Raw genomic sequence first — 27367 nt, 5'->3', positions numbered from 1 at the left:
AGAAGGACAAGGGTTTGATTCCCGGTCAGAAACTTGAGAAATTTAAGAAATGAGATTACTACTTCCGGATGTGCACATGGCCCTGAGGTTCACTCAGCTTACACCTAAAATGAGTACCAAGTTAATTCCTGGGTGCAAAGGTGGCCGAATGTATTGCTGACAACTCTACTCCCTCAAGTGCTGAGGTTATAAATAGTGGAAGCTTTTACCTTCCACCCCTCCAATGGCCTTCATGGCCTAGTTGGAGATAAATTTACTTTTTTTAAACAGATAAATCATCATCATCATCATCTTCATTTCCTGTTTCCAGCTTCCCGGGTCAGGTTGTGAATGAAGGTCCTCCATCACTGCCTGTCTTTCCACCATTCTCCTTTTTTAAGTACATCTTCTGGTTTTCCTCCTCTCTTCTCTGTGCACTCCCACACTGAATCTATCCACCTCTTTCGGGGTCTTCTTCATGGTCTCTTTCCTGTTAACTCATCTTTTTCGGCAATCTCTCTTCTTCCATTCTCATCATATGCCCATACGACTTTAGCTTTGTTGTTTCTATCCTGTCTTGAAATTTCAAGATTCCTGTCCTTTTCCTTATCTCTTCATTTCTAATTCTATCCTTTCAGGTCTTGCCCTTGATACCTCTTAGGAATTTCATCTCCGTTGCCTGTATTCTACTCTCCTCTCTTTCCTTTGTTGTTCACGTTCCATTTGCATAGGTTAGTATGGGTTCATAATAGGTTGAATATAATACTTTCTTACATTACTTCGGGACATCCTGGGTTCCACAAAATACCCCTTACACTCTGGTAGAAGCTGTTTGCTTGTTGTATTCTTTTCCCAATTTCCTTGGTTATCTTTCCATCTTCTGTGATTATAATTCTCAAGTACTTGAAACTTTTAACCACTTCCAGAATTTTACCATTCAGTTTTATCTTTCTCCTTCCTTCCTTCCTTCCTTCCTTCCTTCCTTCCTTCCTTCCTTCCTTCCTTCCTTCCCCTTGTCATCACTATTGTTTTACTTTTCTCTGTGCTTACTTTCATCCCAAATTTTTCTATCTCTTGATTCTATACATCTACTTGTTTTTGCACTTCCGTTTCATCCTCGCCCCATATCACTGAATCATCTGCAAACAACACGGCTTTTGTTGCCTGTCTTCGCAATCTCTGTTTAATGTTCTTATGAATTTCATTCATGACTATGATGAATAGTATGCGGGATAGTACACTTCCTTGACGGAGACCAGTTTCAGCTTTAAACCATTTAACTTTTTCTATACTAGTCTTCACACTACTAACAAAATTTTTGTACATAGCTTTTATCATTTACACTTCCACTCTGTTAACTTGTTTTTTCCTTAATGTGTCCCATACCAACTATCTGGGCACACTGTCATAAGCTTTCTCAATGTCAATAAATGTCATCACTATGTCTTTTCCAAACTCCCATCTTTTCTCCATCATATGTTTTAATGTAAAGATCAGCTCAAACATTGATCTGTCTTTCCTAAAACCATACTGTTCTTCTTTTATTTCTCCTTCTAGCTTCCTCTTCTATTCTCAAAAACTCTCCCAAATATCTTAGCTACAAGGGCAATAAGGATGATCCCTCTGTATTACATTCCTTTTTATCACCATTTTTAAATGTTGGGATAATTAATCCCTTTAAACAGATCAAAGAAGAGAGAAAATAAGCCAAATCATGTTATGGAATCACAAATGAAAGGAAGAAAATGTTGAGGGAGACTTACATTACAATAGATGGACCTATTTAAGGCAACAAGACCTGGACTGAAAAAGCAATGATAAATGAGGAATGGTGGAAAAAGATAGTAAAATGAAGAGGAACCATATCTGACCTAATTTGCCTGCATTTAGATAAAGGGTTATCACGTTGATGATGATGATGATGATGATGATGATGATGATGATGAAGAATAAGCATCTAGTAGCTCATTCAAAAATAGGTTGTTAATAAATAGAACCACATGTTTCATTGCTTTTAAATATCATACCACAAAGTGAAATGTGTGAAGTGTACTTTTTACACAAGATTCCAAATACTGTATCACTGTTATTAATTTTGTTGCTTCCCTTCAGGTTTCGTATGCTGTCATGATAAATTGTATTTTTAATTACCAGATTTCCTACACCAGACCTACGACCTATTCATGATATGGACCGGCCTCCTTGGTGGAAACGTTCAGTAAGAAAAGACTTTCTGACCTTTGAACTAACAGATGTCTCATTCCACACCTTGTTGGATAGTCGTGAGTCATGTAGAAGGTATGAGCTGCAATGCAGAGAGATTCATGGCTTGTTTCAGGTGAGCAAAATCTGAATATATTTACATGGATTTTAATTTTGCAATCTTCCTTAATTTATGTGTATCTTACACGTTCTAAAACATTTGTACAGAGGTATTTTACATGACTTTATATTGTGCCACTTAGAAGGGATAGTGTAAATACTTTTATGCTCGACGATGCCAAAATACAAAAATTATGTGCCAGAAAACTGAATCTTAATGAGGCTCATTATAGTTCAAGTTTCATTATGATACATGTTATCCACCAATCTGAGTTCAGATTTTAATTATGATACAACTGTTCAACCAGTTAGGTAAGGATAGCATCGCACGTGCACTCAACGCACTAGCTTCGCACTTGTTTCCAAAATCAAACATGTCAGACACACATATTAACATCAATGCACTTTCTACTTCCAATATTCCACAACCACACAGCACATTCCCATAAATTCACTTCACCAACTGTACAATAAACAATTTGTGTTTGAAATAAAGCTAGGTTATGATAACCTTCTATCAAAGCTTTGAAAAGATATGACATCGTCAAGGTCTCTGATCCACTCATGGAAAATCAGTAACCCAGCGCATGCGCTCTGCTCTTTATTAACTCAATTTCAAGTGACATCTCAACAGAAATTTATGAATATTTAAAAAATAGAGTTGCAATTATCATCGAACATAAACAGTCATATGCAACTCGCCTGTATTGCCATTATAGGCTTGTTGCATAATGTACTAATACATGATAGATATTGATGTAGATATTTATTTTTCTGTGAGAACACCCTGTAGTACAAACCTTCGAAGCTTCGCATAATTGAAATGGGAATTTGTCCAAAGCAGCTTCAAAGCTTCAGCAAAATTCTTACACTTCAAAGACTTTGACTTCAAATCAGGTGCTTCGAAAGATATCAACAGCCTTAATTAAAATCCCTAACCCAGCCAGGAATCAAACCCGGGACCCTCAGAACCGAAAACCTGAACATTGATCATTCATCCGTGAAGCTGAACTATGGAATAATCATCACCGCATTCAAGCTTAATGACTTTCCACCTTCGTGTTTCATCCTATTGCTAATTATTTGAGCCAAACTACATTTCAAACCACTCATCGAAGAAGCACCATCAGTAATCACGCTGCACAGCTTGTTCCATTTGAGGTCATTAGCTTCTATCACAAATGAAATGGCTTCAAAAACTATTGGCGCCAGCCATTGTTACCTGCACATTGATCATTCCTACCAACTCCTCAGTCATGTTAAAATTGTCATCAACACCGCAATCACAAATTAATTATATCATACAATTAATCACCATCAGTACAGGCTTTTAACCATGAATTTTAATTCATGCATCATAAATTAGTAACTGTGGGGGGGATCAGTTACATTTGTACTTTCAGCACCGAAAAAAGGCTTGAAATTGTCTAAATTTGTCATGCAATGTATTTCGAACATTACAGATGATATCTTCCACATGACGTCAGTGTTACATGACAAACTGAAAAAAATTAATGTTTCTGCTTTTCAGGGCACTGTACTTCTCTGACTTTATTTAAACACACTTTGATACATTCCCCTTCAGGAAATGATTTTTCTGGTCTCAACAAAAACATTTTGTAATTTCGTAGCCTGCCCATAAATATTTACCATGTCAAACCAAACCAAACTAAACCCCATGGCACAACAGCCCTGAAGGGCCTTGGCCTACTAAGCAGTTGGTGCTCAGCCTGAAGGCTCTGCAGATTACGAGGTGTCGTGTGATCAGCAAGATGAATCCTCTTGGCCATTATTCTTGGCTTTCTGGACCAAATCTGCTGTCTCACCGTCTGATACCTCCTCAAATGTTATCATGTAGGTTGAGTGGACCTCGAACCAGCCCTCAGACCCAGGTAGAAATTCTTGACCTGGCTGGGAATGGAACCCGGGGAAGGGCCTCCAGTTAAGAGCCAGGCATGCTACCTTTATATCATGGGATCGGCTATTTACCATGCCACAAATCATTAAAATTTTAACACTTGCTATCAACTTTACTGCATTTCATATAAATCAGTCAATGTCAGTTTTCTTATTCAAAAAACATTATCTATTCTACATTTATAAATAAAAATTGTAGGGAGGTAATAGACATTACTCTAAGCACTATGCATATTGCAAACTTCAATCAATCAATCAATCAATCAATCAATCAATCAATCAATCAATCAATCAATCAATCAATCAATCAATCAATCACTACTGATCTGCATTTAGGGCAGTCGCCCAGGTGGCAGATTCCTTATCTGTTGTTTTCCTAGCCTTTTCTTAAATGATTGCAAAGAAATTGGAAATTTATTGAACATCTCCCTTGGTAAGTTATTCCAATCCCTAACTCCCCTTCCTATAAACAAATATTTACCCCAATTTGTCCTCTTGAATTCCAACTTTATCTTCATAGTGTGATCTTTCCTACTTTTAAAGACACCATCCAAACTTATTCATCTACTGATATCCTCCCACGCCATCTCTCCACTGACAGCTCGGAACATACAACTTACATACTTAGTCGAGTAGCTCGTCTCCTTTCTCTCAAGTCTTCCCAGCCCAAACTTTGTAACATTTTTGTAATGCTACTCTTTTGTCGGAAATCGTCCAGAACAAATCGAGCTGCTTTTCTTTGGATTTTTTCCAGTTCCTGAATCAAGTAATCCTGGTAAGGGTCCCACACACTGGAACCATACTCTAGTTGGGGTCTCACCAGAGACAAATATGCTCTCTCCTTTACATCCTTACTATAACACCTAAATACTTTCATAACCATGTGCAGAGATCTGTACCCTTTATTTACAATCATATTTATGTGATTACTCCAATGAAGATCTTTCCTTATATTAATACCTAGGTATTTACAATGATCCCCAAAAGGAACTTTCACCCCATCAACACAGTAATTAAAACTGAGAGGATTTTTCCTATTTGTGAAACTCACAATCTGACTTTTATCCTCATTTATCATCATACCATTGCCTACTGTCCATCTCACAACATTATTGAGGTCACTTTGCAGTTGCTCACAATCTTGTAACTTATTTATTACTCTGTACAGAATAACATCATCTGCAAAAAGCCTTATCTCTGATTCCACTTCTTTACACATATCATTGATATATATAAGAAAACATAAAGGTCCAATAATACTGCCTTGAGGAATTCCCCTCTTAATTTTTACAGGGACAGATAAAGCTACACCTACTCTAATTCTCTGAGTTCTATTTTCTAGAAACAAAGCCACCCATTCATTCACTCTTTTTTCTAGTCCAATTGCACTCATTCTTGCCAGTAGTCTCCCATGATCTACCCTATCAAATGCCTTAGATAAGTCAATCGCAATACAGTCCAATTGACCTCCTGAATCCAGGATATCTGCTATATCTTGCTGGAATCCTACAAGTTGGGCTTCAGTGAAATAACCTTTCCTAAACCCAAGCTGCCTTCTATCAAACCAGTTATTAATTTTGGAAACATGTCTAATATAATCAGAAAGAATGCTTTCCCAAAGCTTACATACAGTGCATGTCAAACTGACTGGTCTGTAATTTTCAGCTTTATGTCTATCACCCTTTCCTTTATATACAGGGGCTACTATAGCAACTCTTCATTCATTTGGCAAAGTTCCTTCATGCAAACAATAATCAAACAAGAATTTCAGATATGGTACTATATCCCAACCCACTGTCTTTAGTATATCCCCCGAAACCTTATCAATTCCAGCTGCTTTTCTAGTTTTTAACTTTTGTATCTTACTGTAAATGTCATCGCTGTCATAGGTAAATTTTAATACTTCTTTAGTATTAGTCACCTCCTCTATCTGGACATTATCCTTGTAACCAACAATCTTTACATACTGCTGACTGAATACTTCTGCCTTTTGAAGATCCTCGCACACACACTCCCCTTGTTCATTAATGATTCCTTTATTAAAGACTGGAAGGTGCTGGAGGAACCGTCACTGCCTGACAACCAGCACATCCAATTTGCAATAGATGCTAGACTATGTGGGATTGAGGTGTACAGAGACCCAAAAAGAACTAACTGGGACAGATACAGAGAAGTTCTAGGGAAGGCTGTACAAAAAATTCCAACTAACATAAGAGGACAGAAAGAATTGGATGAGGCAGTAATTATTAGAAGAGGCCATTATAGACTCATTCCATGAAAACTGTGCTCTGAAATAAAAGAAAAACACCAAAAAAGTAAGGCGGTGGAACAACAAACTAACCAGAATGAAAAAAGGGGTTAGGATGTTGTATAGAATATCATCTAGAAATGGTATGTGGGACGTATATCATAGGAAACTCACTGAGTATAACCTAGAGATACGAAAAGAAAAAAGAAAATCTTGGAGACTGTTCTGTGAGAAAATGGAATCGCACACTGAAACAGCAAGGCTCCAGAAGGTTCTGAAAGCAACCCATATAAATCAAGTGGGGACACTGGAGAAACCAGATGGGTCATTTACTCTGGCGGGGAGGGACACGCTGGAGATATTAATGGCGTGTCACCTTCCTGAGGCTGAGGAGATGACAGAAGAAGAAACGGTTGGAACAGAGACCAGAGCTCGAAGAGCAGACTGGAACTGTACCAATAGATTAATAAAACATAACCATGTAAACTGGACAGTCGACACAATGGACACGTTTCATCCTATAAAGGCTCCGGGGCCAGGTGAGATACTTCCGATACTCCTACAGGAAGGACGGGAGATACTCGTTAATGCCCTGATGGACCTTTTCAGTGCTAGTCTAGCTTTAGGGTACGTGCCGAAAACATGGTCTGAAGCTAAAGCAATGTTCATACCTAAGCCTGGGAGGGCCAATTATGCTTAAGCATACAGACCATTATGTTTAATCTCCTTCTTGCTGAAAGCAATGGAGAAAATTCTGGATAAATATATCAGAAGAACGGTGCAACTGAACTCGACGTTACACGAAAATCAGTTTGCATATAGACCTGGCAGATCCACTGAAGTAGCACTCCACCAGTTGGTTTGTAAACTAGAGGAAAACCAAGAATATAAAGAAATTGCACTGGCGGCATTTCTAGATATAGAAGGAGCCTTCAGCAATACAACCCATCACTCTATGATCGAAGCATTGGAAAAGAGCAAGGTGAGTAAAACCGTCATCAAATGGATTAAATCCATGTTAGACGGAAGGAAGATAAAAGCAACCCTGTTTGAAGAAACACTGACGGTTAGGGCCACCCGAGGCTGTGCTCAGGGAAGAGTTCTTTCTCCTCTGCTGTAGAACCTCATGGTGAACAAAATCATAACTATGCTCAACGAACAAGGTTTTTATATACAAGGATACGCAGATGACCTAGTGATTGTGGTACAAGGTAATGTGATGAGTGTTATCCAGGACCTCATGCAAAGATCACTTAACTCTGTGGAGAACTGGTGTCTGGAAGAACAACTATCGGTTAACCTGAACAAGATAACTCTGGTCCCTTTTGCAAGAAGGAGGAAATTAGAGGGAAACAGATCACTGAAACTCTTTGTGCAAGATGTATATATGGAAGAACAGGCACTGCACCTACTGTAGGTGTAGTGTTAGATAAAAATCTAACCTGGAATCCACATATAGAAAGGACCATAACCCCGGCCAAGAACTTGCTGTATGCATGTAAAAGAGCCATTAGGTAGACATGGGGCCTAAGACCATCATTGGTAATGTGGATATATGCAGTGATCATTAGACCGTTGATGGCCTATGCTGCAATCATCTGGTGTCAGAAAGTAAGCCAAGGAAAAGTTACTAGTAGATTGGACAGCCTACAGAAAATGGCATGCATAGCCATAACTGGGGCTATGAGAACCACGTCGACAGAAGCCTTGAATACTTTACTAGACCTCCCATCACTATGCAATTTCATAAAAGGACAGGCTAGAATGAGTTCATATAGGTTGGCAGAATCAGTGTGCTGGAATGCACAAAGACCCAATCTAGGACACTGTAAAATTAACAGAGTAATAACAGAGGAAGTTCTACACATGCCTTCTGATCATATGATACCAAAGTACAACTTTGAAAAACTGTTTGAGACTGAGATAATAAAAAATAAAAAAAGACTGGGATATCAACAAATGGAATACTGAAAAAGAAGATATAGTGTGGTGGACTGATGGCTCAAAGACTGGGGATGGCACAGGAGGAGGGATCATCGGGGGAAGACCTGAGAGATCAATCCAGGTGAGCCTTGGCAAACACACTACAGTGTTTCAAGTGGAAGTGATAGCTATCACAACATGTCTTGAAGAAAATCTGAAAATGAACTATAGGAATAAGAACATTTTCATTTTTACTGACAGCCAAGCGGCTATTAAGGCACTAGCAGCAGTGTGGATTTTATCCAGAATTGTCTGGTATTGCCAGTCACTTCTGCTGAAGCTCTCAAAGTACAACATTGTCAAAATAATGTGTGTACCAGGGCATACAAGTATAGAAGGAAATGGCAGATAAACTGGCCAGGAAAGGGGCAGAAACCCATTTTGTAGGCCCAGAACGTGTATGCGAGATTTCCTATGGACAAGCCTGACACTACACAGGAAAATGGGTACAAAAGAAAGAAATAGAGAACTGGGAAAATACTCCAGGATGCAGGCTTGCAAAGGAACTGATAAAAGGACCAAACACCGGGCGAGTTGGCCGTGCGGTTATGAGCGCGCAGCTGTGAGCTTGCATTCGGGAGATAGTGGGTCCGAACCCCACTGTCGGCAGGCCCTGAAGATGGTTTTCCGTGGTTTCCCATTTTCACACCAGGCAAATGCTGGGGCTATACCTTAATTAAGGCACGGCTGCTTCCTGCCCATTCCTAGGCCTTTTCTGTCCCATTGCCGCCATAAGACCTATCTGTGTCGGTGCAACATAAAGCAAAAAAAAAGACCAAACAAGAAGCATACTAAAGAACTGTTGAAATTCAGCAGAGAAAATGTAAGATGGATAGTAGGACTGTTGACAGGACACTGCCATTTGAAAAATCACCTATATAGAATTGGAGTAATAAGAGACAATATATGTAGGAAATGCAATGAAGCAGTGGAATCAGCTAAACACATACTTTTCGAATGTGAAGCGCTGGGTAGAATCAAACTCTCCACTCTAGGACTACCAGGTGAAGAGAGAGGAAAAATTCAAGAAGACCCGATAAGAACAACCTGCAGCTTTGTGAAGAGAGCAGGTATATCTTGGTGGGAATGAAGGAAAAACATGGTAGCAAAAGATTTTAGAGGTCGACGCTAATTAGGAACTAATATTTAGAGGCTCCATGAAGAAGAATAAGAAGAAGAAGAAGCATGCATCAAGTAATACAGAGTTACTGGAGGCAGACCCCAAGGAAAAAAAAAAAAAGAATCTACTAATTACACGGTTTACCAAGTCAAAAGAAAAGAGGGAATGCTTCCAAAATCACACAGGCAGGCCCAGCTGAAAAGCTAAGGCATTTGAGTAGTAAAATGGCGAATCTAGGCGAGTAGGGGTAAACTCCTATGTGAAAGTGCAAGCAAAAATTAAATATAAATTAAGGTGGAAATGAAACCAACAGCGCTTACCCCAAGGCAGCCCATCCTGGGAGGGAGGATAGCCGACGTGCGTCTGATCGCTGGACTGACGAGAAATGAAAAGACCACAAATCTTGCCTCGCTCTCTTAAGAAGGCAAGGCTGGCCCCGGTGAGATCACCGTGTAACCAATCAGACCACAGAAGGTTCCCTCTCACCACCCAAATCCACCAGTCAAAACCACTTACCAAGTCACGATGTTTTCACAATATTCCAGAACATTATCTAACCCTAATCACGAACTTTCCATCTTCCAAAATTAGTAAAAACGTGCTTCTAGCATCGATAGGGGCAGACACACCCTGTTCCGAAAGTCTGCGTCACGAAACTTACCAGAACATAACAAAATATCACTAAATAATAATAATAATAATAATAATAATAATAATAATAATAATAATAATAATAATAATAATAATTTAGTAGTTAGATTTCCAAATTTAGATAGATGAAAGGAATATGAATAAAATATACTACAATAATATTTTACACCATATGTTGTTGTTTGAGTCATCAGTCCATAGACTGGTTTGATGCAGCTCTCCATGCCACCCTATCCTGTGCTAACCTTTTCACTTCTACTTAACTATTGCATCCTACATCTGCTCTAATCTGCTTGTCATATTCATACCTTGGTCTACCCCTACCATTCTTACCACCTACACTTCCTTCAAAAACCAACTGAACAAGTCCTGGCTGTCTTAAGATGTGTCCTATCATTCTATCTCTTCTTCTAGTCAAATTTAGCCAAATCGATCTCCTCTCACCAATTCGATTCACTATCTCTTCATTCGTGATTCGATCTATCCATCTCACCTTCAGCATTCTTCTGTAACACCACATTTCAAAAGCTTCTATTCTCTTTCTTTCTGAGCTAGTTATCGTCCATGTTTCACTTCCATACAATGCCACGCTCCACACAAAAGTCTTCAAAAACATCTTTCTAATTCCGATATCAATGTTTGAAGTGAGCAAATTTCTTTTCTTAAGAAAGCTCTTCCTTGCTTGTGCTAGTCTGCATTTTATGTCCTCCTTACTTCTGCCATCGTTAGTTATTTTACTACCCAAGTAACAATATTCATCTACTTCCTTTAAGACTTCGTTTCCTAATCTGATATTTCCTACATCACCTGCCTTCGTTCGACTGCACTCCATTACTTTTGTTTTGGACTTATTTATTTTCATCTAGTACTCCTTACCCAAGACTTCATCCATAACATTCAGCAACTTCTCGAGATCTTCTGCAGTCTCAGATAAAATAACAATATCATCGGCAAATCTCAAGGTTTTGATTTCCTCTCCTTGGACTGTGATTCCCTTTCCAAATTTCTCTTTGATTTCCTTTACTGGCTGTTCTATGTAAACATTGAAAAGGAGAGGGGACAAACTGCAGCCTTGCCTCACTCCTTTCTGGATTGCCGCTTCATTTTCAAAGCCCTCGATTCTTATCACTGCTGACTGATTTTTATACAGATTGTAGATAATTCTTCGTTCTCGGTATCTGATGCCAATCATCTTCAGAATCATAAATAGCTTGGTCCAATCAACAGTATCAAATGCCTTTTCTAGATCTACGAATGCCATGTACGTGGGCTTGTCCTTCTTGATTCGATCCTCTAAGATCAGACGTAAAGTCAGGATTGCTTCACGCGTTCCTACATTTCTTCTGAAGTCAAATTGATCTTCTCCCAACTCAGCTTCAACTTGTTTTTCCATTCTTCTGTAAATAATACGTGTTAAAATTTTGCAGGCATGAGATACTAAACTAATGGTGTGGTAGTTTTCACACCTGTCAGCACCGGCTTTCTTGGGAATAGGTATAACAACATTCTGCCGAAAATCAGATGGGACTTCTCCTGTCTCATACATCTTACACACTAAATGAAATAACCTTGCCATGCTGGTTTCTCCTAAGGCAGTCAGTAATTCAGAGGGAATGTCATCAATTCGAGGTGCCTTGTTCCTATTTACGTCACTCACAGCTCTGTCAAACTCTGACCTCAAAATTGGGTCTCCCATTTCATCAGCATAAACAGCCTCTTCATGTTCCAGAACCAAATTATCTACATCTTTACCTTGATACAATTGGTGCATATGCTCCTGCCATCTTTCTGCTTTGTCTTCTTTCCCTAGAAGTGGCTTTCCATCTGAGCTCTTAATATTCATGCACCTAGATTTCCTTTCTCCAAAGGTTTCCTTGATTTTCCTGTATGCAGCATCTACCTTTCCCAGGACCATACAGCCTTCGACATCCTTGCACTTCTCCTTCAGCCATTCTGCCTTAGCTACCTTGCACTTTCTATCCACTTGATTCTTTAATCGCCTGTATTCTTTTCTGCCCTCTTCATTTCTAGCATTCTTGTATTTACGTCGTTCATCAATCAGGTCTAGTATCTCCTGAGTTATCCACTGATTCTTAGTTGATCTTTTCTTCCTTCCTAACATTTCTTCAGCAGCCCTACTGACTTCATTTTTCATGACTCTTCACTCTTCTTCTATAGTGTTTCCTTCAGCCTTTTCATTTAGTCCCTGTGCAACATGTTCCTTGAAACAATCCCTCACACTCTTTTCTTTTAACTTGTCTAGATCCCATCTTTTTGCATTCTTTCCTTTCTTCAATTTCTTCAACTTCAGATGGCATTTCATGACCAACAAGTTGTGGTCGGAGTCCACATCTGCTCCTGGGAAAGTTTTGCAATCCAACACCTGGTTTCCGAATCTCTGCCTAATCATAATGAAGTCTATTTGATACCTTCCAGTGTCTCCAGGTCTCGTCCACGTATACAGCCATTGTTTGTGGTGTTTGAACCAAGTATTGGCAAGGACTAAATTATGATCAGTGCAGAATTCAACCAGCCGACTTCCTCTTTCGTTCCTTTGTCCCAATCCAAATTCTCCTACTGTACTACCTTCTCTTCCTTGGCCTACCACTGCATTCCAGTCTCCCATCACAATTAGATTCTCATTACCTTGTACATATTGTATTAAATCTTCTATCTCCTCATATATTCTTTCAATTTCTTCATCATCCGCTGAACTAGTAGGCATATAGACCTGCACTGTTGTAGTGGGCATTGGTTTGGTGTCTATCTTGACGACAATAATTCTTTCGCTATGCTGGTCATAGTAGCTTACCCGCTGCCCTATTTTCTTATTCATTATTAAACCAACTCTGCATTTCCCCTGTTTGATTTCGTGTTGATAATTCGGTAGTCGCCTGACCAAAAATCCTGTTCTTCCTGCCAACGTACTTCACTTATACCAACTACATCTAACTTTAGCCTATCCATCTCTCTTTTCAGATTCCCTAACCTACCACAACGATTCAAACTTCTAACATTCCACGCTCCGACTCGCAGAATGTCAATATCCATCTTCCTGATGATCGCCCCCTCTCGTGTAGTCCCCACCCGGAGATCCGAATGGGGGAATAGTTTACCTACGGAATATTTTACCTGGGAGGAAGCCATCATCGGTACATCATTCATACAGAGAGCGCTGCATGTCCTTGGGAGGTAGTTACGGCTGTAGTTTCCCGTTGCTTTCAGCCGTGTAGCAGTATCAACACAGCTAAGCCATGTTGAGTATTATTACAAGGCCGTATCAGTCAATCAGCTAGACTGCTACCCTTGCAACTACCGAAAGGCTGCTACCTCCCTTTCGATGAACCATTCGTTAGTCTGGTCTCTCAACAGATACCCATCCGATATGGTTGCACCTGCGGCTCGTCTATCTGCATCATTGGGGCACGCAAGCCTCCCCACCGCGGGAAGGTCACATGGTTCGCAGAGGAGGTTACACCATATAGTAAACATTTATTTGAAAGAGACATATTCCACAGGTCGTATCCAAGATGATATTTTACACAACCTAATAAATGTTTCTTTGGAAGAGACATTTTCCACAGGTCTTAATAAACTTTCCTAAAGCTGACTGCTTTTTATCAAATATACTATCTCCTTTATTTCATAGTTTCCAGCAGTGGTTATCACTACTGTATTCTCTCTCTTTTTTTTATTTTTTTTTTATTTTTTTTTTTTAAATCCTTCTGTCATGAAAGCTGCAGTAGAAAATCCTGAACAGGTGTTTCTTTGACAGATGCTCTATCTACATGTGCTGTCATCTATTTCGCTTGTTTGCTTATTTTACTCTTGTTTTTTTTCTTCTTTTGCTATGGCATTCATTATATATTCAGTCACAGAACTGTATAATAAAACTTGTAATTTATCATATGCTGAATTAAAATCAGCAAACTTGCACCCCTGTCATATCACTATCCTTCTTGCACATGAGAAGATACACAGTACAGCCGAAGGAGGGTGCAGAAAAAAGAGTGTTGTCCAATCACTGCGACATAATGTGATGTTTTTCTGGAGCTGACAAGAATGATTATTTAGCATCCACAAATACAGTTTATTAGTACAATATATCACTATTCTAGATTTTGTTAGGACTAATTTAATCTAAAGTATAGTAAGCATAGAATCTCTCAGATTGTATGAATTGTGTTTGATAGTATCATATTGAACATTGAACATTTTAATTCATAGTTTTATCAATTGATGGCATATTCAAAAGGAAGAACTACTTACTAGGGCCAAGATATGATAGATACCATCATTGTAGAATATTTGAATATCTCTACTGTTTAGTGCTAAAAAAAATATGTTACCTATATTCTGGCTTTGTGATGATATTTTTAGAATTGATTGAAAAGAAAGCTTTAAACAGCTTTCCCTCAACATGCTGCTTTTATTTCACAGGAAGCTGATACTGAAAACCCCGTCCCTTTTGTGCGGGCCACTGCTGATGATAAAAATGGCAATTCTTTACCTGATGGGGGAGAAGGTTTTGGTTGGCCGAGGTGTGTGTTTCTTTTCCCTACTTGATTAACCATGATTTCTTATAAGTACAAAGAAATTAGGAAGCCTCTATTACTTAACCTGCTTTTCAGAATTGTGATCCAGGTATATCCTGAGAGCAGTCATGGAGATCTAGATGATATGCCAGAAAATGAACCTGAAGATGCTTTACCTCAGTCTTCTCTTGAACCATTGGAGAATTCTGCATTCAAAGAGCCTTCACCATTCAGTTCCAAAAAAGTTATTCATGAGAGCGATACTCCACATGGAAAATCTTCTGTTCATCAGACTGACGGTATGTTTTTCCTTCTCTTACTATTCTGTGTTTCTTTACTTTCTTAATGTTCTCCATAACTTACATATTTCTTTTACTGTGAGTTTCTGTTTTAATTTTTTAAATTCCCTTAATTTTTTCAAGTTCTTTAATGGTAAGTACAGAGCAGTTATGTGATTGACAATACTATTCTCATCTTGGATATGACTTCCTGAGGTCTGGAACAGTTTTGGGGGTCAAATCTTGGTGACTCTGTCTGTTTGTATCTCTCTATGTATTGTCAGGAGACAGCCAAATGTCAATCAAACCACATTAAGGTTAATAAATTTCTGAATAACTGAAAAATAGACATTTACTTGATTTGTGTTCTATGCAGGAATTTGAATTTTTAAACTTATCATCCTTGTAAAAGGATGCCAGGGCTCAGGAGGATATAATGTAGTTGAGGGAATTATAGTAACTTTGACCTCTGTGTTACTTGTTGATTGATAATTGCTTGTTTATTGATTTAGTTTGCCATTTGCTTATTTGAAGCTAGTTTTTAGAGATTAACAAAATAAAATTAAAGAAATGTTACCTATTAGCTTACTTAGGCCTTAAATTTAATGCTAATAAAAGAAAATCAGCAGCGAAAAGAGCCGTGGTTGCTGCAAAAGATCGTTGTTACCAGGATCTGTACGACCAGCTTGACACACCAGCAGTAGAGTAGAAAATAACTTATAACTTGCAAAGTCCCGTAACCGTTCAACCCAGGACATTGGATACGTCATGCATATCAAGGGTGCTGACAACAAATTACTACGAGCTATCCTTCAGCGATGGTCAGACTATTTTGCACATATCAGCAACAAAGAATTTTATCATTCACCGATTGCAAGCTCTGATCCAGTCTATGGATCCGTGCCCTTAATTATGGCAGAGGAAGTAGTGATTACCGTAAAGAACATGAAGAATGGTAAAGCAACTGGCCCAGATGACATACCAGCAGAAATCTGGAAAATTCTTGGCAAGCCCACTGCAGAATTCCTTGTCACACTCTTCAACCAGATCAGCATTGAGAACAAACTTCCACCTGCATGGACAACTAGCACGACAGTCCCAATCTGGAAGGGTAAAGGAGACGTGAGTGACTGCTCAACATACAGCCCTATTAGACTCCTCTGCCATACACTGAAGATGTTTGAACGAGTGCTGGATAACAGGCTCAGAAACATTGCCACAGTAACATCCAACCAGTGTGGATTTGTTAAGGGCTGCAGCACAATCTATGGCATCCATGCCACACGTCTACTGATGGAAAAACATAGGGAGAGGCAGAAGAGTGTACACATGGCATTTCTGGACCTAGAAAAAGCATTTGACCGAGTCTCGCATGACCTCATCTGGCGAGCTCTTCGTAGTCATGAAGTCCCGGAAGCCTATGTAAGCTGGGTACAACTTATGTATCATAATACAACTAGTGTCGTCCGGAGTCCAGCTGGAATCTCTCCGCCTTTTGATATCACCGTGGATGTACATCAGGGCTCAGCTCTATCGCCTTTATTATTTATCCTCTGCTTGGATACAGCAACGGCTGACATACAGACATCGCATCCCTGGACCCTTCTTTATGCGAATGATGTGGTACTTGCCCAGCAAACACTCCTTGGACTCCAACGCCAGATGCAAACTTGGAGTGACAAATTAGCTGAGAATGGTTTGCGCCTCAGCACCCAGAAAACTGAATACCTAGAATGCAGCCCCCAAACTAGTGGGACCATAAGGATCACTAATCAAGACTTGCAGAAAACCATGCATTTTAAATACCTAGGGTCAGTTGTCACTTCGAACTGTGATGCAACTTTTGATACCCGGGTGCGAGTAAATGCAGCTTGGCTCAAGTGGAGTCAAGTCACCGTAGTCCTCTGCGATGAAAAGATGCCTCACCATCTAAAGGCAAAAATTTACAAGACCGTGGTACGCCCAGCAGCTATTTACGGGGCAGAATGTCGTCCAATGACAAAAAAGCACGAGCAGACTCTTCATACAATGGAAATAAGGATGTTTTGATGGACTCTTGGACTGACTCGATGTGACCACATAAGAAATGAAGATGTTCGACAAAGGCTTGGCGTTGCTCCAATTGTGGAGAAAGTGAGGGAAGCGTGCCTCTGCTGGTTTGGTCACGTTATGAGAAGGCAGGATGGCTCAGTTTCTAAAACAGCTCTCCAAGTTGATCCGGGAGGAACATGACCACGTGGAAGGCCTTTAAAGCAGTGGACTGACAATATCAAGGCTGACATGCACAACGTTGGTTTAAAACCTGAAGATGTCAGCAATAGGATGGAATGGAGGAGATGTAGCAAACCAGCAGACCCCATAATTTGGGATAAATGCCAGGAAAGAGAGAGAAAAGAAAATACATTACATTCAAAGAAAGCAAATTAACTAAAGGAACTCTTGTTCATTCACTGGATCAGCCATCCTGAATGTTGATGGCAAGTGTGAAACAATAAGATTCCTGGAAAGAGATAAATTTAATGTTTGATCTTAACAGCCTGTCCGAATATCAGTACTGAAACCTAATCATGAAGTGAAGAGCATAAATGAAAAACTGCATCAGCTGTTGCTCCTCCAAGGACACAGCAGATTTTGTCAACAACAGGATTTTGGGGAAGCTCTTTAAATAATACTAAGACAGCAATCAGCTTCAGGGATCCTGAATTAATTGAATTCAAGTGACACTTTTATAAAATTAAAACAGAAACATTCACCTTGGAAGGAGCAAATGAAAGACACATCCTTGTAAAATATAGAACAGTGACAAGGAAAATTATTATTTTTTTAACATTTTATTAGTAGACAAGCAGGATATTATATATTATAGTGAAAAGTGCTGGAAACAAAAACATTTTTTAAAACATCTGTTCCAATGAATAGATATAGTTTTAAAATAGGATAAAATAAGTAAATCCATTTCCCTCCCATTTCACCACCCCATTCAACCATCCACATAGATTTTAATTTATTTCAATTTTTTAAATTCACATAGATTTTAAGTATTGCAAGGTGCTTATTAGGAAGTTCTTAAGAAGATAAATACTTTGTAATTTCACCTAAGCATTGTAATACTGCTGAAGATGTTCCAAATGGAATGAAACATATACTGTATATATGATTGATTTGCTTAAAGCAAATATAAGTATCAAAAACATGGAAATTAACTGTTATTGATTCATTGTGAGCTTGCATCCAGGAGATAGTGAGTTCAAACCCCACTGTCAGAAGCCCTGAAAATGGTTTTCCATGGTTTCCCATTTTCACACCAGGCAAATGCTGGGGCTGTACCTTAATTAAGGCCATGGCCGCTTCCTTCCCACTCCTAGGCCTTTCCTATCCCTTCATCGCCATAAGACCTATCTGTGTCGGTGTGACGTAAAACAAATAGCGAAAAAACATTACACCTGGAAAATCTATTATCTTCAGAACTAGTTATGTCATAAACATGTTATGTCTTGGCAGTATACTCAGTACCCAGCAGGGCTTTCAGCACAGCCTGTTGTCTCTAATCTCACAACTACAAGACTGAAACTCATAGAGTAGTGCTTAGCTCTCATAGGAAGAGACATTTCTTTACACCAATAGGTACGCATAACAAACCTATCCTGAATCTTCATCAGTGGAGAGGTTGGGAGGTTGATGAAGAGGTCCACTGCATTTCTGACGATGATTCACATAAACATAGAATAGCCATAACCAGGAAACAATCAAAGGCTCCATTGAGCAGTGCTTTGGTTTGATTCCCTCCCAGATCACCTGCAGTTTTCTTGCTACCTGCTTGTTTTTGGAATGAAAGGTACAGGCTTGTACACTGACTGACAGAGCAAATGTAACACCAAGAAGGAGTGGTTCAAAAGGGATGAAAGTTGGGGAAAAAACAGAGACGGCACGGATGAATAATTGATGTTTATTTCAAACCGATATGCAGGTTACACAATGCGCACGGCATCGACTCAGTAGGATGTAGGACCACCACGAGCGGCGATGCACGCAGAAACACGTCGAGGTACAGAGTCAATAAGAGTGCGGATGGTGTCCTGAGAGATGGTTCTCCATTCTCTGTCAACCATTTGCCACAGTTGGTCGTCCGTACGAGGCTGGGGCAGAGTTTGCAAACGGCGTCCAATGAGATCCCACACATGTTCGATTGGTGAGAGATCCGGAGAGTACGCTGGCCACGGAAGCATCTGTACACCTCGTAGAGCCTGTTGGGAGATGCGAGCAGTGTGTGGGCGGGCATTATCCTGCTGAAACAGAGCATTGGGCAGCCCCTGAAGGTACGGGAGTGCCACCGGCCGCAGCACATGCTGCACGTAGCGGTGGGCATTTAACGTGCCTTGAATACGCACTAGAGGTGACGTGGAATCATACGCAATAGCGCCCCAAACCATGATGCCGCGTTGTCTAGCGGTAGGGCGCTCCACAGTTACTGCCGGGTTTGACCTTTCTCCACGCCGACGCCACACTCGTCTGCGGTGACTATCACTGACAGAACAGAAGCGTGACTCATCGGAGAACACGACGTTCCGCCATTCCCTCATCCAAGTCGCTCTAGCCCGGCACCATGCCAGGCGTGCACGTCTATGCTGTGGAGTCAATGGTAGTCTTCTGAGCGGATGCCGGGAGTGCAGGCCTCCTTCAACCAATCGACGGGAAATTGTTCTGGTCGATATTGGAACAGCCAGGGTGTCTTGCACATGCTGAAGAATTGCGGTTGACGTGGCGTGCGGGGCTGCCACCGCTTGGTGGCGGATGCGCCGATCCTCGCGTGCTGACGTCACTCGGGCTGCGCCTGGACCCCTCGCACGTGCCACATGTCCCTGCGCCAACGATCTTCGCCACAGGCGCTGCACCGTGGACACATCCCTATGGGTATCGGCTGTGATTTGACGAAGCGACCAACCTGCCCTTCTCAGCCCGATCACCATACCCCTCGTAAAGTCGTCTGTCTGCTGGAAATGCCTCCGTTGACGGTGGCCTGGCATTCTTAGCTATACACGTGTCCTGTGGCATATGACAACACGTTCTACAATGACTGTCAGGTGAGAAATCACGGTACGAAGTGGGCCATTCGCCAACGCCGTGTCCCATTTATCGTTCGCTACGTGCGCAGCACAGCGGCGCATTTCACATCATGAGCATACCTCAGTGACGTCAGTCTACCCTGCAATTGGCATAAAGTTCTGACCACTCCTTCTTGGTGTTGCATTTGCTCTGTCAGTCAGTGTATTTTTGAGGTGTCTGTACCGAGTGAGTAGGCTGGTCAGTACAGTTTGTATAGCTGTAAGCTTCCATTCAGGAGACTGTGGGTTCAAACTCTGCAGTCAACAGCCCTGAAGATAGATTTTCTATGGTTTTTATTTTCATATAACGTGATGTCTTAGCCCCTTCCTCTCTTATCATTGGTGGAAACTTACATTTTTTACAGTGATGTAAAATGAGAAGCAGCCAGGCTGAATGGCTTGAGGCAGTCGAGCGCTAGCCTTTTGAACCCATGTTGGCTGGTTTGATCCCAGCTCCATCAGGTGGTATTTGAAGATGCTCAAATATGTCAGCTTCATGTCTGTAGATTTACCAGCACATAAAAGAACTCCTGTGAGACAAAATTCCAGCCTCTTTATGTCTTTAAAAACCATTGAAAATATTTTGATTAATGCTTTTACGGCCCGTAATTGTAGACATGATTATAAGCTTTTGGGCTTTTTCCATGTTAGAAATCAAGGTGAAATTCTTTATGTTTCACAGATAACTTTGCTTTGCGTCTTCAGAAGAAAATCTCATCTGTTCATGAGCAATACTCACCTAATAATGCAGGTTCAAATTTAAGAATGATTTACTGTTGATCTGTAGTAAGTGGTACTCTCGTTTGTCACTAGATGGCTCACTGTGAACTAGCCTTCTGAGCTCCAATTAAGATGTTTATTGTTCCATCGTATGTGCATGCAAGGTCATCAGATGAATCAGGGACTAATGTGGTAGAAGAAGTAATAAATGAAAATGAAAAATAAAATAAAGTGCAATCAAATACTGACAGGATAGAAGAATAGAATAGAGCTGAAGATGGAAAGAAAAGTGTGTAGCAGAAAAAACAAGAAAAATGAGTGTGAGTAGGCAGGAGGGAGGAGAAGGACGTACTGCAGTGAGGTTGAAGACATGAGAGTGAAAAGAAGTAAGAATAATAGAGAAACAGTTCTGCGAAACGTAAAGAATTTCACCTTGTTTTCTGACGTGACAAAAACCTATAAGCTGATCATCATGTCTACCATTGAAAGTATTCAGTGGGACATGAAACCAATATTTCCAAATATGTATGTATATATTATATTCTAGTGTCTCTGAACAGAGATATCCATAAAGACTCGGTATACTCTCCTTTAATAATTTTATAATAATAAGTATAGTATTAAAATATATGAGAGATTATATGTACGCCAGTGACATGATGCTAATGAGTGAGCTCTCAGATGGTGAAATAAAATCCTGGAGCACTGAAATGGTAAAATAAAATACATCAGGAGAGAAAACTGATCGTTTATCTGAAATGTAATTGTTTAGCTTAGACATTTAATTAATGCAGGGTATTAATATGTCTGTTTTATATATGTGTCTTATGCAGGTGAAGGTGAGGAACTGGTAATTCCAGGTGATAAGCAAGAAATGGCTGAGTTTATTGAGTATGCTTCTCGCAACTGCCATGTGCAGTTGGAGATTAATCTGCCATCTGCTAGTGCTCAACTCATATCAAAACATATTTATGAACTCATCTATAACAGGTTAGTTCAGATAGATATAAAATATATATGATAAATTGACAGCATGATGAAGAGTTACTATATTTATTTTAATTTTTTAGCCAACATAGGACTACATAGGTTTATGGAGGTTTTTATTCTTTTTGTTTGCCCAATATTGTTTCATCTTTTCTGAATGTAATGTTCTTTCTGCTTCTGGAATTGCTTCCCATTCTCTGCTTGTTGATTTTTGTCTGTAGTATAGTGTTTTTATCTTTCAACATGTTGAGTGTATTTGTTTTGTATTTTAAATCTATTGTAATATGCAACTCTCTCATGTCTTCTTTAAGTTCTATGATCCATCTAATATTATTCTTACTCTTACATCATTTTTCTGTTATTTTTCTACTGATTCTATTTTCTGGTTACTGTATTGGATGCCCTAAGAATGATATTAGTTTCTTTTTCATTGTGCTAGTCACAGGTTCTATTTCTTTATAAACTGTTTCATTGGAAGCTAGTCTCCAGAATCTGTTTACTTGATAATTTTGATTTAAACAGATTCTCACTATTCTCCTTTCTAACTTGAGTAATCTGTCTATTGCAATTGTGTTTGTTGTTTTGAATAATGTTTCACATGCATATGTAATTATTGGCTGGGCTACTGTTTTGTAGTGTTTCAATTTGGTTGCTATTGAGAGACACTTTTCATTATATGTATTCTTGGTAACATGCTGTGCTGTAACCAGTTTATCTATTCTATTTTGCCATGCTCGTTTCTCTTTCAGGTTATGTGTTATTATTTCACCTAAATATTTACATTTTTCTACAGTTTTTATTTCTTGGTCTCCCAGCTTAATTTTGTTTGCAAGCCGAAGTTGAGTTAGCATAATTTCTGTTTTTCAAATGAAATTTTTTAACCAATATTTTGAGCTATTTCCTGTAAAGATTTTATTTGTTGTTTTGTTTCCTGAATATCATTGGCCAGAAGAGCTAGATCAGCAAATCCTAGACCGTTCAAATGTTGGTTATCTTTCTGGGTTCAAATTTTGATATTTTTCAAGTTGTTCTTTTAACGTACTCTGGTGCACTGTTAAAAAGAAGAGATGGCAATCCGTCACTCTGTCTTAAACCAGTTGTTACCAAGAATGGTTCAGAAAGTTCTCCTCTGAACTTAATTTTAGAAATTGTATTAGTTAGAGTAAGTTCAGTCAGTTTGATTACTATATACAAAATGTTTTAGTACCTTTTTTTTGAATCTCTTACTGAAATATTTCAGGATTAATACTGATATGTTTCTGTGGGAACCAGCAGCCCCTAAGCCAAAGACTGCATCTCCTGCAGAGTTATACGGTGGTAAAGGTCAAGGTAGCATTGATTTGGCATCTACTCTACTACAAGAGAGCCTGTATCCTGCATTTACTATGTGCAAGTCAGGTGTCCAGTATGGTAAGGATCCAAAAATGATATTTTTTAAGTTCCAGTTTCCTTTTCATAGCAGCACATTTTTTTATCATCATCATCCTTATTCACATTCATTAATGGGTTACTTAGAACCACGTGGAATCAACATTTGTTGAGCTTTCCTCCTTGCCCAACAGTTCTTCATTTTCATCAATTGTTGTAATTTCTGTTTCTCCGACCAAATACATTGTGTTGGTTTCTTCTCATCTTCCTCAAATCTCCTTGTGTGAACAATTTCCTGGTTACATTTCTATCCTGCAGATTTAGTGATCCGAATTCACTGAGGTCTTTCTCTATAGCTTATACCATTTTGATCTTGTGTTTTATTTGCAGAATTTTGTGTATTTAATAAGTAAATCTGTTGTTATTCATTCTTTCCAAATGGCTTAAAAATTGAATTTGGTGCAGTCTCATTGTATCAGTAAGTTTAGTTATTTTAAAATATATTTCTGAGTTGGATTTTTGGTATCCATCATCATCATCATCATCATCATCATTTTCCAGCTCCAGTTTCCTGAGTGTGGTGTACAAGCGGTCACCATTCCTTCCTGTCCAAGTATCGTTTCTGTTCCTCTATGTCCTTCCACTTCGCATTCCTCTTGCTGACCTCCGATTTCACTGTGTCTATCCATCAATTCCTTGCCCTCCCAACTGGCCTCTCCCCTTTAACTTCTCTATCAAAGTAATTCCTTGCTGTATATTTCTGTCCATCCTCATAACATGTCCAAACCATGGTAGCCTGCGTCTTCTTAAAAGCTCGGTAACAGATATTTTGATGCCAACCACCTTTCTGTTTGCTTCATTTCTAATCTTGTCCTTCCTGATCTTTTCTGTGGTATTTTATCATTCCAGAGTAGATTTCTCACTTGAAAATAAAATTGAAAACCTTTCTGAGTCCTATTAAGTATTTCTTGGTTTACTGTGTTATCTTCTGAAATGATACTTCTAAGGTATTTGAAGTTAGAAACAGACTGTAATAGAGTTCCCTCCAGGAAAACATTTGAATCTTTGCCTTTCCCGTTGATAGTCATTTCAACAGTTTTTGTTTTACTGATGAATCCATTCCAGAGATTTACTTTCTTTTGTACTTCTGCTTCATTTTCTCTCCAGATCAGAACATTATCTGCAAATATTAGAGTGTTACGCTCTTTGCAACGTTCTTTGATGGATTTTATGATCCAATCCATGACAGTGATGAACAGGAGTGGTAACGAGGCACTTACCTGCTGGACTCCTCTTTTGTTTTCAAATCAGTCTGATCTTCCATCCCCTGCTTGGCCACAGCTTAAGCACTTTTGATAGAGCATCTTTACTTCATCAATCAGGAAGTTTAGCACACCTATACCTTCTAGGCATTCCTAAATAATCTCTCTAGGCGCACTGTCGTAGGCCTTCTTGATGTCCATGAAAACCATCACTAAGTTCTTACCATATCCCCAGTGCTTCTCTGTTAGCATTCTGATGGCAAATATCAGGTCTGTAGTGCTTCAGTTCTTCCTGAACCCATGTTTCTCCTCCTCCAATAACGGTTCAACTATATTCCTAATTCTTCTTTCAATTATCTTCTCCAGAAGTGAGTGAGAAAGTAGAGTCATACCCCTATAATTTCTGCATTTCTCCCTGTCTCCCTTTTTATACAGGAGGATAATGATACCATTCAACCAGTCGTCTCCGTATCCTGTTCCTTTTCCTGATGACAACCATTGTATGCCTTGTGCTTCAGCTGCCTTTATCATGTCAGCAGTAAGGTCATCAAACCCTGACGACTTACCATTTCTCGTGTTCTCATATCCCATTTTTAATTCTGGGCCCTAAGATTTTTCTCATGATTTTCCTTTCTTTAATCTCTTATTAAAATTTGTATGATGTAAATTGAGCATTTCTGAAGCATAAAGAGCTTCAGGTTTGATCACGGTTAAGTAATGATGACTTACTGTTCCAGGACAAGCATTTTTTTTGCTATAAACATTCTTTGTGTGTTGAAAAGCAATTTCCATTTTCTGAATTCTTGAAAGTTATTGATTTATTTTCATTGCCATTTTCAGGTATCTGTTCACCTAAGTACTTAAATTCCTTTACTCTTGCAATTTTATGCATATGAACGGTGCACCATCCTTCGGGGAAAACATCTTTCTTGCGTCATATTGGGCAATCAATCTAATGTTCCGGCTATTTTCCCTTTCCCGTCTATATCACGTCTTGGATTCAAGTGAATGATGCTAAGTGTCGGCAGCTACATTGGTTTCCATTAATCGGTGAATAAATAATTCATTTCGCCAATATACGTTCCGATTAAAGCAGTTATATCCATACCACGTTTCCCTATAATCGTCGAAATCTCCTCCGAATTGCCACGCGACACCTCCCAGGGATAATTAACATGCATCAGTAAGGTATATTTTTAACGTGAGATCAACTGGGAACCCGCATTTCCTTTCGTATTATTTACCAGCAATACCATCCATCCGTAAACATCAATGAAAAGTCATCGTGCAAGTTCAGTCAACCAAGAAATATTCATGTAAGAATTCAGTGTACCCCTATCTAATATAAATATGAAAATTAATTGCAATAATAATAATTTAAATGTAAAAAAAATTCTTGATTTATTCATTATTATGAATTGCTTGGGATGAACTAATATAAAGAAATAACATTCAGTTACATTAATCGTCTTTCCTTTCCAAAAGATAAATCAAAATTGTCTTTGGTTGAGCTTAATCAGTCTTCCCGTTAAATAAATATGTTATGTGCACCAAGAAAACAAAGAAAAGTTTGCATAATTTCATAAACCATAATTATTAGTCACACTATGTAACAATCTTGTTGGATATTCATGGAATTAAAATATCAAGAAAATTAAAAACGTAAATAAATTCATAAGCAAAATCAAATAACCTTAATTAAAATCAAAGTTCCTAACCATCAAAAATGCCTATCTTTATTTCGTTAAATTATTATCTTGTCATCCTTTTTTTTATTGTTCTCTTAAATTGTAACGTCGGCAGTGTAAGCAAAGTTTCAGTAATTATAGCTCAAAATTGCTATTTTGAATATATTTCGATTCATAGAAAAAAAATCAATCAGTTTGACTATGTTGCTGGACAAATATTTCCATATTATATCCTAAAAATTAAATGTAGGTATCGTCTAATCATAGATTATCATCATCATCATCCTATCAGGTCTTACATCTATCGAGATCCATGATCGTATCTAGGCTGTTACTATATTATGGAATTTTAAAGAATATAGTTGGTGTCAATATTTATTTATCAATGGCAGGGACTTAAATTAGGAAGATGCTTCCTCTCCTCAACTCCTGGCTTCGACAACAAATACCAAACAATATACATTACGACATGTGAAATTTTCCTAGAAGAAGTCAAGTTTACTCCTAAATATTTATCATTTGGAAGTTTTAATCTGATGACTGTATATGGTTAACAACCTCCGGATTCTGTGACGTATTTCATCGTAAGAATATGTTATTAACCCAAAAATATCTTATGTTACTATAAAAATCATGCCGCTCACGTTAATTATAACTAATGGTTAGTATCACATCGTAATTACTACCAGCAAATTATAAATATATAACTTTCTCCATATTTCCAACCGTAAACATTATAACTTCGCGTCATTCATAACCACAAATATCCCTCAACGAATATTTATTCATATAATCACATCAACACGTCATTCATATTCTTATTTACCCATATAAATACCAATCATTTCTTCCTACGCGGCGTATCATCTCAACACTTCAATATCAAACTACAACGATGCATTAATGGGTTAAATTTCAATCCTAATACATTTAATTACACTATTCTGAAAAAGAATACTAGTATAAATAATATAGGTTCATATTTACTCACATGTAATCATGGTACAGCGATAACCAAGTCTTAATAATTTACGGAAACATCTATCCCCTTTCTGCATTACAGCTGGATTATTTCACATTACGTACGTCACTTTTCTTTGGTAATCGTCGAAACATCATTTAAAATCTCTCCATAATTGATTATAAGCATTTCTACATAAGGACATTGATTCACATACACGAAGATTACCTACACCCATGGTTATAA

The 27367-nt window shown here is 38.7% G+C and overlaps 1 protein-coding gene across 1 annotated transcript in view; it reads left to right on the top strand.

Moving 5' to 3' along the window:
* The window catches only part of Atg2 (Autophagy-related 2), a 412975-nt gene that overhangs the window by 177055 nt on the left and 208553 nt on the right, over positions 1 to 27367 (top strand). Inside the window, exons 15-19 of the mRNA XM_067136531.2 lie at positions 2134 to 2317; positions 14661 to 14761; positions 14852 to 15054; positions 21689 to 21845; positions 23083 to 23252. Of these exons, the coding sequence (XP_066992632.2) occupies positions 2134 to 2317; positions 14661 to 14761; positions 14852 to 15054; positions 21689 to 21845; positions 23083 to 23252 (815 nt within the window). The remainder of the gene's footprint in view (positions 1 to 2133; positions 2318 to 14660; positions 14762 to 14851; positions 15055 to 21688; positions 21846 to 23082; positions 23253 to 27367) is intronic.

The sequence above is a fragment of the Anabrus simplex genome, chromosome 1 (genome assembly GCF_040414725.1).
Source record: "Anabrus simplex isolate iqAnaSimp1 chromosome 1, ASM4041472v1, whole genome shotgun sequence".
In the NCBI taxonomy this organism is placed as follows: Eukaryota; Metazoa; Arthropoda; class Insecta; order Orthoptera; family Tettigoniidae; genus Anabrus; species Anabrus simplex.
Note: the sequence above shows the minus strand (reverse complement) of the source record. Positions and strands in the feature narration are given on the sequence as shown.